The sequence below is a fragment of the Glycine soja genome, chromosome 4 (genome assembly GCF_004193775.1).
Source record: "Glycine soja cultivar W05 chromosome 4, ASM419377v2, whole genome shotgun sequence".
In the NCBI taxonomy this organism is placed as follows: Eukaryota; Viridiplantae; Streptophyta; class Magnoliopsida; order Fabales; family Fabaceae; genus Glycine; species Glycine soja.
The window spans coordinates 3,743,956-3,763,747 of record NC_041005.1 but is presented as its reverse complement, the minus strand read 5'-3'; the positions used below and the strand labels follow the sequence as shown (position 1 = coordinate 3,763,747).

The 19,792-nt window shown below is 33.9% G+C and overlaps 1 protein-coding gene and 1 pseudogene across 1 annotated transcript; both read right to left on the bottom strand.

The window, feature by feature from the left end:
• Nucleotides 1-6,191: 6,191 nt before the first annotated feature.
• Nucleotides 6,192-7,834, bottom strand: LOC114408782 (U-box domain-containing protein 30-like). Its single transcript, XM_028371945.1, has one exon. The coding sequence runs from the start codon at nt 7,500-7,502 to the stop codon at nt 6,234-6,236; it is 1,269 nt and encodes a 422-aa protein (XP_028227746.1). The 5' UTR covers nt 7,503-7,834; the 3' UTR covers nt 6,192-6,233.
• A 5,361-nt stretch (nt 7,835-13,195) lies between these two features.
• LOC114408781 lies at nt 13,196-15,212 on the bottom strand (annotated as a pseudogene).
• Nucleotides 15,213-19,792: the final 4,580 nt, after the last annotated feature.

The following is a 19,792-nucleotide window of genomic DNA, read 5'->3' as shown; positions in this document are numbered from 1 at the left end:
CAATATGATTATAAAAAATTATAAACACCTATTTAATATTTTTTTATCACATTATATCATTAACCTTAAATATCTATAATTTTGGTGCAAATGCAGTATTTCTTTCTCTGTAAGCGTGATTGCATCGTTTTCCTTGTTTCTAATATTCTATGCATTCTGCATTGGGTTATATCAGGACCGGAAGTAAAGCTTTTCTCCACAAAACATGCTATTGTTAATTCTCTCACCCTATTTACTAAAGCACTCCCCTTTAGATTTTTCTTCCAAAAATTACCGCCCCCTCCCCAAAGGTTGGAAACTGGTGGTGTCATGTGTCGGCAGTGGGAATGGAGAAGAGACCTCTTTCAATGGGGAGTTGACAACTTGGTCCAATTGAAGAAGAAGTTGGGCGTGGGTGGTGTATGGATGGTAGATTCAAGTGGTGCATACACGGTTAACTCAGCATATAAACACCTCATGGAAACATATTATACAGATATTGAAGGGGGGTGGAAGCTATTGTGGAATAATTTGTTGCCGTCAAAGATTAAGTCTTTCACTTGGTGTGTGGTGAGGAATCGTGTCCTAACAAAAGATAATTTAGCACGGAGAGGAGTTTTAAAATCTATAGATTCTGTATGCATAGGGTGCAAGGAGGTGGAGGAATCTGTCAACCACTTATTCTTTGAGTGTACATATTCTTCCAAGTGGTCTGCTTGTTTTCACTGGTTGGGACTGCACTTTGTCACACACAACTAGGTATGTAGCGATTTCCTTCAGTTTTCTGAGTCGTTATATTCTCTAGGTGCTCGTGGGAATAAAGGCTATATAATATGGTTTGCCATAATGTGGGAATCTGGAAGAGTAGAAATGCAATGGTTTTTACAGATCAGCATTGATGATATTGTTAAGAAAATAAAAAAAAATTATTTGTTTTGAGTAGTTCAGTTATTATCCTTCCTAGTTTCAAGAAGTGTGTAACTCCACGTAGTATAGTGATTGTGTTTTTCCTTAAACGTTAGGATTTTAATTTCAGATTATGCAATAATGGATTTGATTCTTGTTATTCTATTATGTACTAGCCTATTTAATAGGCATGAGATTACTTGTTTTGAATAACAAAGAGAAACACATTTTTCATATTTTAGTATTTATTTCTTTATGTGTTAACAATGGTATCAGAGCTAAACTGGACTTATAGAAAAAAAAAGGCAACAAACAAAAGAGATGTCATCTTAAGGGCACTTTGTGCAGCCTGCTATTCCATGCTTTGATGGTCACTATGATCATTGGAGCATGTTGATGGAGAATTTCCTACAGTCTAAAGAGTATTGACATGTTGTTGAAAGTGGTGTTGAAACACCTAATGCTAATGTAGCACTCGCAAAAACACAACAAAAGGAGTTGGAGGGACTGAAGTGGAAAGATTTAAAGGCAAAAGTTTACTTGTTCCAGGCTATTGATCGCTCTATCTTGGAAACAGTTCTTTGCAAAGAAACTTCCAAAGATATTTGGGATCCAATGAAGAAAAAATATCAAGGCTCTAATAGAACAAAGTGTGCACAACTTCAAGCCTTGATAAAGGAATTTAAAATGTTACACATGAAGAATGATGAATCAGTAACCAACTATTTTGCAAGAACCATGACAATTGCAAATAAAATGCGATTCCATGGTGAAAAGATGGAAGATGTTGTTATAGTCGAGAAGATCTTGCGTTCCATGGCACCAAAGTACAACTATGTTGTGTGTTCCATTGAAGAATCCAAAGATGTTGATACACTTTCCCTTGACGAGCTCCAAAGTTCTTTGCTGGTTCATGAGCAGAAGATTAATCAAGATACAATTACACAAGAGCAAGCTTTGAAGGCATCTACCTCTTCAAGAGGCAGAGGTAAGGGCACAAGGAGAAGTGGTAGAGGCAGAGGACGGGGAGATCAAAACAACAACAGTGGAAGGGGAGATCAAAACAACAACGGTGGCAGAGGTAGAGGACGAAATCAATTTGATAAATCTAAGATTCAATGTTATCTGTGTCACAGGTTTGGCCATTATCATTCTCAATGTTATACAAAGCTGCTACGCAACAAAGAAAAGGAAGTTTATTTCAAAGTTTGTTGAAGAAAATGAAACTGAAACACTATTGATGGCTATTCAAAATAGTAAGGAACCAAAATCAGATATTTGGTATGTAGATATAGGCTGCAGTAATCACATGAGTGGAAGTAAGTCCTCATTTTCTCATCTGAATGAAGATTTTCATTCAACTGTTAGTTTTGGTGATTCTTCCTCTATACAAGTAAAGGGTAAAAGTGATATTAAAATAAAAACCAAGAATGGTTTTGTGGAAACAATCTCTAATATATTGTATGTACCTAACTTAAAAAATAACTTGTTGAGTGCTGGTCAGTTACAAGAAAAGGGATATGTCATTATTATTAAACATGGTGCTTATGAAATTTATGATTCTACTAGAGGAGGTGTTATTGTTGTTGTACAAATGAGTTCCAGCAGGTTGTTTCCATTGAAGATTGAAACTATTCAATTTTGCTTAGTGGCTGAAATCAAAGATCCTTCATGGTTATGGCATTTTCGTTATGGCCACTTGAGTTTTGGTGGATTAAAGACTCTCAACCAGAAGAACATGGTGATAGGACTTCCTCCAATTGCAGCCCCTTGCCAAGTGTGTGAGGATTGTGTTGTTAGCAAACAACATTGTTCTCAATTTCCTAAAAACAAGTCATGAAGAGCAAAGGATGTTTTGGAGTTGGTACATTCAGATATATGCGAGCCAATAAGTCCATCTTCCAATGGAGGTAAAAGTTATTTAATTACCTTCATTGATGATTTTTCAAGGAAAAATTGGGTTTATTTTTTGTAGGAAAAATCTGAAGCATTTACTGCATTCAAGTTTTTTAAAGTTCGTGTTGAAAATGAGGCTGGAAAAAATATCAAGACCTCTCGTACAGATCGTGGTGGTGAATATTGCTCAAAGGTTTTTGAAAAATTTTGTGCAGAGCATGGCATACGAAGAGAACTCACAACAGCCTATACACCGCAACCAAACGGTGTATCAGAGAGGAGGAATAGGACAATTCTTAACATGGTGAGGAGCTTAATGACACAAGGAAGGGTTCCAAAGAATTTTTGGCTAGAAGCCATAAATTGGAGTGTTCATATTTTGAATAGAAGCCCAACATTTGTTGTTCAAAACGTGACTCCTGAAAAAGCTTGGAGTGAGAGAAAACCAAATGTGAATCACTTCAAAATTTTTGGATGCATTGCCTTCGCCCATGTTCCTGATCAGAAAAGAAAGAAATTTGATGACAAAGTTGAAAAATGTGTGTTTATTGGTGTAAGTGAAACCTCCAAAGCATACAAATTGTTTAATCCCAGTACAAAGAAAATTGTGACTAGCAAGAATGTTGTTTTTGATGAAGAAAACACTTGGGGTTGGAATAGGCAGCAGCATACCCAAGTATTTCTTGATGAAAATGACGAGAAAGGACAAACTTCAGCCTCTAGCACATCTAAAAGAATTGCTCTAACAGTCACTAAAACTTCTCCAACAAATAGTGACAATGAAGAAGAACTACCTCCCCGTATTAGAAAAAGGCCAGCTTGGATGGATGACTTTTTTGTAACTGAAATTCCAGATTCAATTACTCACTTTGCATTGTTTTCAAATTGTGATCCTACAACTTTTGAGAGTGTTGTCAAAGAAGAGAAGTGGCGAAAAGCAATGAATGATGAAATTAATGCCCTTGAAAGAAATGATACTTGGGAGCTGTGTGATCTTCCTAGAGAACACAAAACCATTGGTGTAAAATGAGTTTTTAAAACAAAGTTGAAGGAAAATGGTGAAGTTGACAAATACAAGGCACACTTGGTGGCAAAGGGATACAAGCAACAATATGGGATTGACTATACAGAAGTTTTTTCTCCAGTTGCAAAACATGACACGATCAGATTGATGATTGCTTTAGCGGCACAAAATTCATGGCCCATTTTCCAACTAGATGTTAAATCAACATTCTTACATGGATACTTGAAGGAGCAAGTCTTTATTGAGCAACCATCGGGTTATGTCAAGATTGGAAGTGAGCATAAAGTTTACAAATTAAAAAAGGCCTTGTATAGGCTGAAACAAGCCCCGTGGGCATGGTATAGTCACATTGAAGCTTATTTTCTTAAAGTTGGTTTCACAAAATGTCCTTATGAGCACACACTCATTGTTAAAAGTGGAGATAAAGGTAAAATGCTCATTGTTTGCTTGTATGTTGATGATCTTATTTTTTCTGGAAATTGCAATGTCTTGTTTAAAGACTTTAAGAAATCCATGATGGATGAGTTTGAAATGACTGATCTTGGTATGATGCATTACTTTCTTGGAATAAAAGTGAATCAAATAGATGGTGGAATCTTTATTTGTCAAAATACATTATGTCGGGTCTCGTTGCAGTTAAATACATCAAACTACCAACAATTTGTTTGTAAAGTGTGCTATTAACCTTCTTTCCTTCAAGATCATTGTGAAGTAGTTGTTCTTGAGATTTTATTTTCCATGCCTCTCATTCCGAGAAGTGTTTTGTGAGGCTTTTTTGAGGTTACTATATGTAAACATTATGTGTATCCTATGATAAGATTTTGGAACACACCTTGTGGACCTAATCTTTTAATAAAATTTGTCTTTAAAAAAAAAAAAGAGGAGGACATTAAGAATATGTCGTGGCCTTTAATCTTGTACACAAAGGGCATTTATAGTATACTTATTCTGCCAATGGTTGAGCCTGGGCATTTAAATGCAACGTTGTGAATTGTGATTGTGTAAAACACCTGATTGAGGATCTGCTCTTAGTATGGATGATGGTTTGTCTTCCCTTTTATTGGATCTTCCATTGGTAACAAGGTATGCTAAGTTATTCGCAAATGATTCTAAATTTAGGAATCGTAACTAACCAAAAGATTATTTTACATGTAGGTTTAGATTGGTTAGTTGTTATTAGTATTATTATAATTTTGTTTCTAATTGAATTGCTCATTTATTATTGGTTAACTCAGCGTGAAATAATTTTTGAAAACATGTATGAGAACATTGCCTCATTTTGCTACAGAGTGTGAGGAAAGGGAGTGTATTTTTTGGAGTAATTTTGGGGGTTAGTAAAAAGGGGACGGATTTAGCAATAGCCCACAAAATATTCAAGCAAGAAAACATGGGCCTTTATGGCCCAACATAAAACGAAAAATTTGGAGGTACAAATGGTTATTTAATGGCAAAAATATGTTAAAAAAATCATGTGTTGGATACTCCCAGACTTTTTTTTTTCCCGTAACCCTTTCACTGAGAATTAAAAAAAGAAGAAGAAAAAAGCTTAAACTGAGCGCGAGAATTAGCTCAAAAATTTTGAGACTGTTCAATTAAATGAGGGCGCCCACGCCCAGCCATGGAAGACGAGATTTGACAAAATTTAAATATGAAAAAACATGCCATAAATTATGTCTGTTATCTTGTCTTTCTCAACTTTTAAAATGACTACAGTTTTTATTTTTAAACAGAGCCACACAACTACACTCAATAGTCACCCGATCTTGACCACACCTAATCCAGATCCTTTCTTGTTAGCTTTGCTCCAAAATATAACACTTTCTGTCCTATCATGAACAATCGCCTCTTCTAAAAACAACACAAGTGGAGTAAATTAGCTCTCTGTTTGGACGAGCGCAAATACACTTTTTCTTTTATCTAGTTAAAGGAAAAAAATATCTTTCAAAAACAAAAATTAAATTTTTTTATTTTCTTTTAGTCTCATCTTAATTCCAATTTAACTTTTTTTCTGTATTTCCTCATTTTCTTTTCATTAAACCAAACAGAGCATTAATTAAACCACTCCATCTCCAGCTAATCCTAAGATACAGGAACAAAAAAGTGGGGTTCAGAATAACTTGGACTAATATTACATTATCGTTTTCTATGATCTTACAACTCAGCTTCCCACAATTATTTCAAAAGCACACAGCGTTATCCGATCAATGCTGATTTGAATTTCCAACTAACTCTAACCTAATTAGTACCAACTAGTTGTTATATCACATCCCTCAATTTGCAATCATGGTACAAAAAAAAAAAAAAAAATTCTTTTGGCCGTATTAAAAAACGTATATGAAATACACCAAAAAGTAAAAAACAGAAAGAAAGAAAGAAAGAAAACATGTACGAAGTTAATTTATGAACAAAATTGTTTTGGTTTTGAATTTCATTGTATTGTTGCAGTAAGCATACACTTGGAAATCAAAATACTAGTAGAGTAATCTAGGCTGCACATTTTCAAAAACTCGGTAGATTTCTGCTTTAACACCGGGTTGCAACCACTCTGAATTACTAGCAGTAGCTTCGCCGCCAACCCTGCCTCCACAGCTTTCGAAGCACATTCCTCTGGGGCAAGCTTGTAAATAGCCCACAATATCGACAATGCAAATTGTGTGCAACTCTCTGAAACTCTCATCAACAACTTGACCACATTGGGAATAATATTTGGACACTCTTTCAAAGCCATTCTCCCTTCAGGAAGTGTTGACAAAACCTCAAGAATATGAAGTGCTATCTCCAAACACTCATTATTCAAAGTGGGTAAAAGCTGAATCAATTGAGGCACCGCTCCTATGCTTATAATTGAGCCTCTAACGGATTCACGCGAAGATACAATTTTGAGTAATATGAGTCCGGTTACAACACTAGTGGGGTGTTTCTTATCTCTCACTAACCTCAACACCCCAACCAAAAGACTCAAACTTGATAAAACAACTGTCTCGGAGGGGTCACCTTCTACCAACAACGTTTGAATCAATTTGGCACAATTCATCTTTGTCTGAATTGTTCCCTCGTTCATGATGTCCACCAACAACGACACCTTCGCGGGGTCCATGAGACTCCTCTTCAACTCCGAACCCAACTCCAAATTCACGAGAATCCCAATTGCTTCCGAACCAACAGCGTGGGAAGTGAAAGGACCCAGCAAGGAAGAAATCAAAGAAGAACCATTATTTTCCTCAACGGTTTTCCTCGTGGACACGTGGGAATCAACGAGTTGGCGAAGTTGTTTGAGAGCTCGAACTCTATTTTGACCCTTTACCTTCTTTAACGTGTCCAAGAGCTCCAAGGCCGTGCCTTGAACGTCCTCGAGCTTCTTCTTCATGACCAAGTACTTGTGAGAGAACCAAGAGAGTATGAAGTGGTGGAGTGTGGTGTTTGGTGTGACCGAATCATCCCAAAGCTCTTGCATTGTTGTGGGACACGTGTTGTGACCGAGGGAGAACCATCTGAGGATGTTGGAACGGTCGTAGGTTTGTCCCGTGCAAAGGGTCACCGGGTCTAGCATTGGCTCAAGTGAAATAGGGCAGATAAAAACCGAAGGGACTTCAATTGATGATGACTCAAGCTCATCAATTAACGTTTTCAGATCCAAAACGTTGTTGCCCTTCATGGTTCTTTCTACCTCTTCTTTGGGTGGTTGGTAAAGAAGCATGGTTGCATACGTGAAGTTTCTAACAGTGGAAGTTGAAGGAAGGATGTGAAAATGGAATTGAAGAAAGGGAATGAGGATAAGAAGAAGCGTGTGGGAGAGGAGGGGAAAGGAGGGAGGGAGCAATAAAGAAAGAATGGCGGAGAGAGAGCTAAGAAGTGCTTGTCAAAGGGACAAGTTTTTTATTTTAACTGTGGTGGCTTTCTTTCTTTGGTCAAAAAAGGTACTGCCCCGCTTATTCATCATCAACGCCATGATTGAGTCTTCATTTTTTTCATCGCCAATACCGAGGCACTCTTCCTCCTCAAGCTTCGAAAAGGGTAGGAAATCATCGACCCCGGACCATAATTTTATAAAGGAAAAAATAAAAAAAAAAGTAGGGACAAAGAAGAATAGTGTTTGAAAAGAACAAAATGAATTCTACATACTACATGGCTTCTAGAACAAATACTGCGCTCAGTGTACCAAAAAGATACAAAAAATATACTTGAAAGAATAGAGAATAGAGACAAGCACGAAATAACCGTAGAATAGAACCGAGTATTATGTATTCGTGCTTTCCTTCGGGGACTCACGATGATATTAACTAAATCTTTGAATTAGATACATGGTGAGAAATAATTAATTATTTTTTATGATAAAAGCAAAGTAATAAATATTTTTTTTTATGATATCACCATGATTTTGAGGAATATAATTGATTCTAGATATTATCCAAATACACTAAAAAATTATTGAGAAGTGATAAAGTAAAACTAAATTAACTATATATTATATCTTTTTATTGATTAAAATTATATTCAAGTAAATACTAGTAACGTGTTAAAATAATTAGGGTTAGATACAAAAATGCTTGCTTTTCAAATAGTGATTGGCTACCGGGTCATCTTTTATTTAAAGAACCCTGCAGCACACGAGTGTATTTTTAGCTTTGAGGTCAGTGACACAGTGGTGGTGTGTTTCTTTTTAATTCCTTTTTATCTGATTCTCTATGCATGAATTGTGGACCAGATAAGGGACAATCTTGACCTTGAAGACGCAACCTGGGACCCGGACAGATAGTCAAAAATGTAGTAACCAGATGCCTCCAAACTAGTATTATTGAAGACTGTGCTGTGCTAAACCGACTCGTTTCTATCACTCAATTGCTTCATACCCTCGAGACTTTCCAACTTTTTTTTTTATTTTTTAATTTCAATTTTGTTATTCATTCATAAAAGAATATCGATAAAAGACTTAATAAATAGAAGCATTTCTTAAAAGGTATGATAGAAATGTATTAATAAGATTAAACATAATCGTATTTAATAAAATCATTTTTTTAATTTTGATTCTTTATCCTTTGATTTAAGGATATAATTAGTAAAATCGTTTTAATTTTCAAGTCAATGCATTGATGAAACTTCAATTCTTTCATATTATATATATATATATATATATATATAAATTTTTATTAATTTTAAAAAATATTAATTTTTTTTAAATTTTAATTAGAACAACTTTCAAGATATTTTGAAATAAAATTCCTTTTATTTCCAAATAAAAAATATATAATTTTTTAATAGTGTGTTTGAATAACAAATAAGAATTGATTCTAAATCATAAAATTATGGTGACACTATGAAAAAACTAAACCTAGTATTTGTTACTTCACTATCAACAAGATTTTTTAATCAATTTTGCTAAAAGTGAATTTCAACCAAACAAACTGTAACTGTTTTTTTACAATATTTTGAAATTACCCTATTCTTCTTGGGGGGAGGGTTGTTATGGTGTGGGATTGAGTTCTACAACGAATTTTCTTAAGGTCGAGTAAATGTAATTGGGTCGATAATGGAGTCGATTTGGAGGATACACATTCCTCCCGTCTCAAACTTAAAAGGACAACGAGACTAAGATAAAATGAATTGGTTGTGATTGGGTTGATGATGCTTCCCACCCAGATGGTGTACAACTGAAAAATATACTAGACAAATTCAGTTTGTCTATCTAATAAAACTCACACAAAAATTATTAATAACATTAAAATAAAATAAAAACTGTCAAATTTTATTCAAATAACAACTCCACCAATTACTAAATACTACTATTATCCAAAGGATCCCTATATTGTTGGGCCTACATAATAGTAAGAATTTTATTAGTAAGTATTTTTAGAACAAAATTATAGATAATACAATTTTTTATCTTTTAATAAAAATATTTTTATTTTAAATATTTAATTAATACTTGTAGTGAATACTCGTTAGCATTTAACTAATAGTAATATTCCTATCCTAACAGTGAAGCTCAAATTTAGAGGAGAGACTTTCCTAGAAGAGAGGTGATGCACCAAACCCGTGGCCACAAAAAAAAAGGATTAAGCAAATGCACGAGGGCATGTCCCTCTTTCTCTTTCCGCCAAAAGTGGTCAAAACCAACTGTCAGAAAGGCAAAGGCCATTGCCTTATGCCTTCAATGCAAACAAAGAATGAATTATATTCTAAATCTAAACAAAAGTAAATCTAGTCAAAATATTTAGCTCTCATTTAACCGAGGCCAAAGGGTGTCTCGTACGAATAATCCTTTGAACCCTTTCTTTCCCTTCATAAAGTCATGCCCATGTGTAAACTGAACCTCACGGAGAATTCAACTTTCCAAGTTCGGACACCTGCTGCTTCCTGAACCACTATATTCAATCCAATTGGTCTTTAAATCTAACCAAATGAGCGTGTGATAAAGTGAACCAGAGGAAAATGAAATGAGTAAAATATTACTATTTTTTACTTTGATATCTTTTCAATTTTGAAAGAGAGAAACATTAAACATAATGTATTCCATCAGTTTTTGCTTCATTTTAAACAATTTAAATAATAACAGCTAGTCTCATTTAATTAATTTTATTGCGTTTATCCATTTCCATTAATTCGAACATTCTCAACATAGTGAATCTATATGGAATTGGATCTCCCAGCATTATGGAATCAAAGTATAAGTGGGTGCAATTAAATCTACCTAATTACGGGCTAGCTTCCGTATCCCAAGTTTTGAAAGGCCCTATCCCAAGTTTATATTTATAATATTGTTTACCTTGTTGATTTTTTATGTGGTTGGAATGCTCTACAGATGAAAAGGGGTATGTGATAATATAAACTTTCGTATATCCATTATTTTGACACCATAGAAATTTAGTTCACTTATTTTTTTTTATAGTGTTACTGTTAATAGTAAAAATTCATTAACTTTCGGTTGTTAGCTTGTTTATATGGGAATCAAAATTCACTTGTGTTTTCGTTTTTTTTTTAGTAGCCAAATCAATATAATATATTAATAAAAAGAACACGTTATACGAGTCAGAATCTTAATTAAAAAATTTGTTAAATTGATTCCAGAGTCTCATATTTTTTACCAAATTTTCAGGTAGGTCTCTGATTTTTCGCCCTTTTAATTGAATCTCTAAACTTTTATTTTTTTATTTTTGAATTGGGTCGTCTAGTTTAATTGTCATTATAAAAAATCAACTACACATTTAATTAGAGGTACATCCAGTAGAATAACACCTTTAGAACGTGTTGTAAACACAACAAAACCAAATAATTGTGAGAAACTTGGGATAATTTTCTACAAGATCAAATGGTTACAGAAGTTGGAACTCTACGTAAATATCTCACAATTAACTCAGTTTTTCATACATTCCATTTCAATAATAGTTTTATCCTTCACAGTATATATGAAATATGAAATGCATTTAAATGTCAATGTTCACATAACAATCTTGTTATATAATTTGTCCATACATTAGATGTCAACACAACACTTAATATTCCACACATTCACCCAAGGAGCTGCATTTATACAAGATTTTATATTTCCAAACCATTCCACACATCTTCCATTCATTAGATGTCAATATAGCACGGACTTGATATTCTAAACAACAAACAAGTTCTTCAGCTAATGGAGGAAATTGTGTTTCAAGTTTCCCCAAAGCTGCGCGTCTATTTTATAGCAGCAGCATGTTACACAGAGATACCTTTTTAGAATGTAATAAACTTAACAACTTTTGTTAATGGTACCCCTTAATGCAATATTTTATTGGTTGATCTAAAAAAAAACTTAACAACTTTTGTAATTACAACAAAACACGTCATATAGGTGCTTACAACTAAGGAAGAGGTCTCAAGTAGTTTGCTTTAAATTCGATGTTGTTAATTTTATTTTATTTTTTGTTAATTTAATGGTCAAGGAAAGAATAATGAAAATTTATATTGAAAAGCATAACATTCAATAAATTCATTCCCACTATAATTTTCTGTAAAAATAATTTTATCAATTCTTAAAGAATAGTGAATAACAAAATCATTTTAAATTTACTATTGCAATCAAATCTTGATCCAAAGGATTAGTTAATATGCTTTAATTAAATATAAATAATTTTGATCATGAATCTTTTATGATATTTATTTACAAAACGTTTTATTACAGGAGAAACATCATTACTAATCATTATTATTAGGATCACGAATAAAAAAAATAAAGAACTTGAAGTGAAAGTTTTGTTTTAAAAAAACATATAAATATTGTATTTTTCTTTTGAAAACTTTACTTCTTAATTATTAAAAAATAAACTTAATAAACATTATGAAAATAATAATACCAATGGAGTTGGGTTTAGTAGAAGATGCTAGTCCCTCACAACCTCACAAACTAAGATTTAAATTTAATTTCTGAATACCTGTTGGATTCAAATTTAGATGTGTGCAAATTTAACTTTCGACAATGCTTCGAATAAGATTGCATATCCACAAAAGAATACCTGTTAAAAAAAATGAAAACAATAATAAATATAGGAATTGTATATTGTGTGCCGATGAGCATATAGTGTGAAAGTGTTTTTAATACTCAGATAAAGACTTTAAAAAAATAGAATTTAACTATTCTGAAGTAAAATTGTGTATTTGGTATATAAATTATTTCTTGGTCCATATAAATAAATGTAGCCCACCAGATCGAATCCAACCTTAGTTTTTTTTTTACAGGAAAATCCAACTTTAGTTTGAAATTCATTTTTTCACATCTTATATATCACCATCAATCAAATTTATTATGGTAAGGTGTACATCCAATTGTTTACTTATTCGAGTCAATGAACAATTTCCCACACTAAATAACACATTATTTTATTCCTATGGAGTTGAATTTAAAGGAAAAAAGAGTTTTATAATATATATTTCTGTTACCCAAAAAATATAATAAATATATTTTTTCAATAAAAACTATATATTAAGTTTGTAGAACATCAACAAGTATCACAAGTTTTTATGAAAATGTATTATCAACATACTTTCATCGTAATTTCCATATATTCTTAAGATACATTTAAAAAATAAATAAATTAATCATTGCTTTTAGGATATTCATTATGAGGACCTTTAACTTTTCATTTTGTATTTGTGGACACACAATAATTATTCTCACTATGGCTTGTTTGATTTTATATATACTTTTTGAATTTTTAAAACTTATTTGCACTTCAATGTTTAAAATTTGTTTTCAGTATAATTTTTAAAAACTAAACAAGAAAAATAAGTTTTAAAATAAATTTCAAAAGCATTATACAAGAGATGTCAGTTTCTTTCAATTAAAAGTTGTGAGATTAATTTTTTTTAGTGACAGTAATGATATTTAAACTTAAAACTTCATACAAATTACTCAAACCATCTACCATTGGGCCAACTAGTAGGTTAAAGGTTCTTTATTTATTACAAGAATATTGTCAAATTAAGAAGAAAAGCACAAAAACAACTCTTTAACTATGTTTGATTTCTTGTTTCCAAAACTCAGCATGAGAATTACTTAAACCAAGCTCAGCATGAGAATTAATTGAACTAATCTCACCTACTATCTCATTTAGTGCAACCTCATCTTTAAGTATTGAAGTATGCGCACACCATCTATCTTAACCACTTTAAGATATTGATTTTTCTCCTCTTTCCATAGTGATTGAAACACCAACAAGCTCACTAAGTTCACCGTTCCATCACCATCCCCATATGAAATTTCTGGACGTTCATCAAAATCACCTTTCCCATAAAACAAAGTTTCTAAGGTTCTCACTCCCGTCCCCATGATACAAGTTATAGGCACTTGTGGTGCTTGGATATTCCCTATCAAAGGTACAATGCGTGTTTCATAAGGGTAAACCCCTTCAGGAAAACCAATGTCTTTGAGAAAATCGACCATATCATGAGCTGAATAGGTCTTATTTGGAGTGATCACTATTGGTTTTTGAGGACCAAATACTTTGGGGTTAGGCAAAAGCCATAGGTTACTCTCAGAGCTTCTTTGTTCATCCCTCACTAATAAAGGGTCCACTAGGGGCACTCCTAGAGTGTTGCCAGATGCAAAGGTGTACATTTCGTCTATATCACCACCCCATGGAGCTGAAAGAGCAATGAAATGTTTGATGAATTTTTTGCGCCAAGAGGGGGGGTTCTATTAAGGAGTTGGAGGACAAATAGGCCTCCTAAACTGAGGGAGAGAAGTATCACTGGCTTCCCATTATAGGAATTGCTTGCTTCTTCTATCAAATTCTTTAGGCCCTTAAGGAACCTGGAACCCACTTGTGAGGAGTGGCCTTCAGCAGCTAGACCATATCTAAAAGTGATATGCCTATTCTGCCAAACAGAGTCTCACCATCAGCATAGCCAAGCTTTTGTAATGAATCTACCAGGGGTGCCATGTATCCGGTGATATGCCTATTCATGTAAGTGTATAAGGTACCATTTATTAATGAAAAATGATAAACACAAGGTACCAATATGATATAGAGTTACAGTTTGTCTTCATTAATTGGTGATGAATAATATTACAATGAAATATTAAGTAGGTCTACTTCATATCTAAAAGTTTTATTATTTGAACTGTAAACTTCAATCATCATAGTTGATATTACATATATTCATCTATACCTCTTATTTAATTTTATCTTTTTAATGTACACGTCTCAAAAATAATTCTTAAAACTGAAAGTAGAACCTATGTTCCAAAAGACAAATGTATTATAAGTTATATATAACAGTGTTTACCAGTGAGGTAACTTTTAATCTGTGGAAATGCTCGTTGCTGCAAACATGTAGATGTAGTAGCAATACATATGTCTAGTTTAATTTGTAAGGGGGAAAATAATCCAACAACCAAGTGAGTTAAAAGAAAGGGATGTATGTACTTACTTGAGATAAGGAAGGGAGTTGGTGGAACCAAAGTGAGGGATCCGGGTCTGAACCCCGGGAGTGTTGAAGTAATCATCGAGTTCTTGGTGGTAGTGAAGGGTCATGCGCTCAGCAAAGCATTGAGTGAAAGGAGCAAGTATGACACTGGAATCAAATCAAAGTCTGAACCATCCTTTCTTTTTCTTGATTCGCAGATGAAACTAGAGGGCTTGTACTGATTGGTCAACCTTGCTTCTAGTTGGTTCCCTCCGTTACCAGGTATTAGAATCAGAGGGTCGAAGTTGCTTGCCCCACATGTGCATAGCAATGACAGCATCACAGCAACCACTGTGACTCTGAATGTAGCAACCTCAATCTTGAGACCCTGTTCCTTCTTCATCACAATATGGATAGTAGATTGAATGAAATACCTACGCTACCCCTGTCAGATGTTAGTGCTCTGGATGGATGCATTATCATGGCAGAGGAAACCATAAATGGCGGATGTTAGTGCTCTGTCAGTTGTTTTTATATCTACATTAGTTTTTTTTATTCCGTACATCCACGGGATAAAAGGAGAATTTAAGTATTTTTATTTGAATTTAAATTATTAATTTTTTTAGTAAATGCAAAGAAGTTCATATTTATCTATATTATAAACGAATCAAGTTTAAGTTTCATAAATATGACAACTTAGAATTGTAATTTCAACTTCCACATTAGTTATTAATTTTGGACATCAGTTCTGTCCTTTGTATTTGTTTTCTCTTACAAGTACGGATGTCAATGGGGTACGGTGGGGGTGACTACTCCCTCACTCCCAATCTCCGCTCCCAACTAACCCCCTGGGAGATTTTGTCTCCTGTCCCTGTCAGCCCGAAATTAAAAAAATAAAAAACATTAATTTTAAATTTTAATGCAAGTAAAATTAAAAAAGACGATTATTGTTTTATTACTTGATGTGTTGGATTAATGTGCGTATTAAGTGATTAAGTGTATTAAAAATATAAAACCAATTTTTAATATTTAAAATATAAAATAATAATTAATATAAAGGTAATTATGTAATTTTCTCAAAATAGAGACTCCACGGAGCGGGGTTGTGATTCTCGTTGTGTCCACCGGAGAATATTTATTCCCATCTCTATCTCCACGGGAAAAGATTTTCCCTCTACGGGACCTCATACATAACAATTCCTGCGAGAATCTTCGTTTGTGAATGGATCTAAATGGACGCTCCTAATTAGAAATACATAATCAAGTGCAACCAGACTTTTTATCCTCAACTTTTCTATTTTTTGAGTAAATTTTATTTCAATAAATTAATTTGATATATTTTACCTTTAATTTTTAAGAAATTTTTGAATTTTAATTCCGTCAAATTACTTCTAACCTAATGTAATTTTTACTTTAACTTTTTATTTTTTGACAAATTTTACATTTAACTTTTTAATTTTTTGGCAAATTTTATCTTGACTTTTTATTTTTTTTACAAATTTTAACTCTAACTTTTGTGTTTATTAATGGATAAATGACTGAAAATAAAATTCACAAGTTTCTTAAAAGTTAAAAATAAAATACACCAAATTAATTTATTGGAATAAAATTCACTAAAAATAAAAAAATTGAGATAAAAAAATGTAGTTAAGCCTGTATTGTACATTTGATGGAGCACACGTGTAGCAAGCTTTTCTTATTCCGCATACGCTTGATGGAGCAGGTGTAGAAAAAGTTCAACGAAGACAAATTGTTCTTTTATTAGAGCAATAAAATAAAATATTAAAGCAAAGATATTGTTTGTTGGAAGTTCTTCAACCTAAAAGAATGTTCAGCAAAATCTATCAAATGGTCAAAAGCACTTAAGCACCTATCTTGTGGCAAAGCGACTCAGCAGTGGACTGATTCAGGACTCAAGTAATTTTAAGCCAAGATGCATGGAATGTTGAAGGGGGAAAAATAACAATAAATTTTGCAGGTGTCTGAAACATTAACGCGTATATCATACATGAAAGCATTGCATTTCTTACTTCATCTCTTGGAGGATTCAGCATCCCAGAAAACAAAAGGTTATTACTTACTAGAGGAAAAACAAGAATACTGGAAAAACAGAAAAGAAGGGAAAGAGCATTCAAAGCACTCCCAAAGAGAAAATTATTAAAAAAAAAATCCAATTCTCATTCCATTTAAATATAATGTGTTATTTTCCATTTTGATTTTTTATTATTCAATATTGTTTTCAGAAGATATATACATACACACAAAAGAAAGGGGCATGCCATGCCATTAATGAAAGAGAAATGCTACTTATACACAATCTGATCCAGTGTAATCTCTTCAGAATTGCCGATGCCATGACATTTCAGATTAATAGAAAAATAGTTTAAGTGGGACCATTGGGTTTGGGTTGGTAGCATTACATAGACATGTCTAGATCAGTAGTTATGCACAGTTTGTGCCAAGGTTGTGTTTGGAAACTCCCAATCCCAATTAAAATGAGGTCAGTCCCTGTTAGAAGAAATTTAGAGAGGGAGAGATGGCAGGGAAGTAATCCTACAGTATTCTTGATCTCTATTCAGTGTCACCCTTATACAGATCCAGAGACTGGTTGTTCTAGCAATAAAGATTACATCATAAGCATTAGCACCGAATAAGCGCTATACATGAAGCTGTGGAAAGTATTAGAGGAACAACATTAAACAACTATAGTTTCACCCCTACTTGCAAGCTTTTTCATTGAAATTGAATCCCTTGTCATTTATAATCAATTGCATATGGCTCCCACCAGCACATCTGCACATGCCATAACACTGCAAATCAAGATGAGATAGAAGACAAAGTGTTTACATGTCCACCAATAATGCATGACTTAAGTGTCCTGCTACTTATCAATAGACCAAAACAAAAATGACTTCACCTTTTCCTACAAGACACATAAACAAGCTTTCCCTCTGGCCATCATTTTAGCTCCATTTTTTATACCAAAGTACTTAATATGCCCTTTACTGAAAATGTTTGGTGAAGATTTTATTTGGTAGGAAATATTGCAAAGGAATTTGATTGTCAGCAGTGGCTGTCCTACAAATGAATTTTACGTACAATGGCAACATTTGATTTGTACAGCCAATCCAGTGGGAAAAGGCTTTCGTAGTTATATCATTTTAAGCTGAAAAATGAAAACGATTGGCACGACATAAAGCCTTGTTAGTGGACACATCACCACTAAACCTGGCACATTAGGTTGATTAGGAGTTGAGTAACAATCAATGAAGTTAGCAGAAGAACACAGCACATTGAAGCCATCCCAAAATATTGTAATAGCTGCGTAGCAGTTTGTGGAGATGTCACTACAGTGATATGGCAATTGCCATTAAAATTTCAATATTCCTCAAAAACACATAGAGAATGCAGACTTCAGCTCTGTTCCTGCGATCAACATGGACGATGCCATAGAGAATGAACATTCTTTTGGATAAGGTCTCTTTAAAATCCGAGTGCAAAACAGAACATGTAGATGTGCAAAGCAGAAACTAGTGCAAAACAGAGAAAGACCAAAAGAATTTGATAAAAGAAGAAAACATTTCCAATGGTGGGAAGCCAATGATACTTCTCTCCCACAGCTTAGGAGTCTTATTTGTCCTCCAACTCTTGAACCAAAATTCAACTTCTTGGTGCAAGAAATCCATCAAATACTTCATAGCTCTTTTATCTCCATGGGGTGGTGCTGTAGACGAAATGTTCACCTATGCATCTGGCAATACTGTGGGAGTGTTCCTAGTGAAACCTTTGATAGTGAGAGATGAGCAGAGAAGCTCTGAGAGTAGCCTATAGCTTTTACCTAACCCCAATGTATCGAGAATGAATCAGTCCCCTTATCGGAGGTTCACCCCTTTTTACACTAATCTTGTTGGCCTGGGTTCTGTAGGTCTGTTACATCATGATTAACAATTAAGTAATATTCTTTCTGATCATGTTTAGGCACTTCCAATCAAGTGATTACCCTTAAGTGGGTTTAGTGGTGATAATCACGACCGAGTGGTGCTGGTTGTTCGCACATGTTGAAGGTTGAGATGTACTATTCGACATATGTGGATATGTGGCCGAAGGATGTATTCGATTTGAGTGTGACAGGTGTCCCGGTACTTTATACTACAACTATAACAAAGGACAAGACAGTTTTAAGACAATTGACCCATTAGACTATTTCAAGTAGTAAAAGTCAATGTAAAGAGAGCAGAGAATTTTTTGCCTTAAAAAGAGAGAAAACATGTTATTCTGCCAAAACAGAAAGAGTAGATGTATGCCCTTCAGACAGAATATTACTTTTTCCTCATCAGCATGTAACTTGTAAATTTGTAATACCCTAAGTCATTTAAACTTGAGAAGTCTGTTGAAGTGATGAAGAAGCAATAAGCAGTGATGAAGAAGATGTAACTGAACCTTTAGATTACATCCAATTCATTGCTTCATAGTATAACCATCCTTTATATGCAGTTAGGTCAACGTAGTACATTAGAGGGACTAAAAATGTAGGATAAGTGCACCTTCACATATCATATTTGAGTTTCTGCAAATCATCAAAGGTACATTTGTGTTCATCCCACAAGACATAATAGCGAGGGAGCTTGTATGGCCCCAGCCTACACAACTACAAAGTAAAAGTCAAATGCAAAAGAGTGTTCTACTTTTGTGTCCACAAATGTTCCTGGGAACACATTACCATAAGGAATCCTGACCTCATTAGGCATAGGAAAATATCAAATCTACAGTCGCTTTTTGTGCTACAACAAGGTTGATTTTTTCGGAAGTAATCCGAGCGACAAAACATTAACTTCAAATCTTGTTGCTTCTCTTTCCCCGGAACAGTTGTGCTTACACCCTTTTGCATTTGACTTTAACCTTTGTTGTCACTATGGATGGATATAGACATGTAAGCCCACTCACTATTATGTGTTCTGGAGATGAGCACAACTTTACCTCGGATGATATGAAGAAGTTCATATATGATACATGCTCTACCGTTGCAAGATGCACTAATGCTACGTCTTTAGCCCCTCCAATAGTCTCAGAACCTTTCATTATCCTTAGTCACCGACAGGTGACATG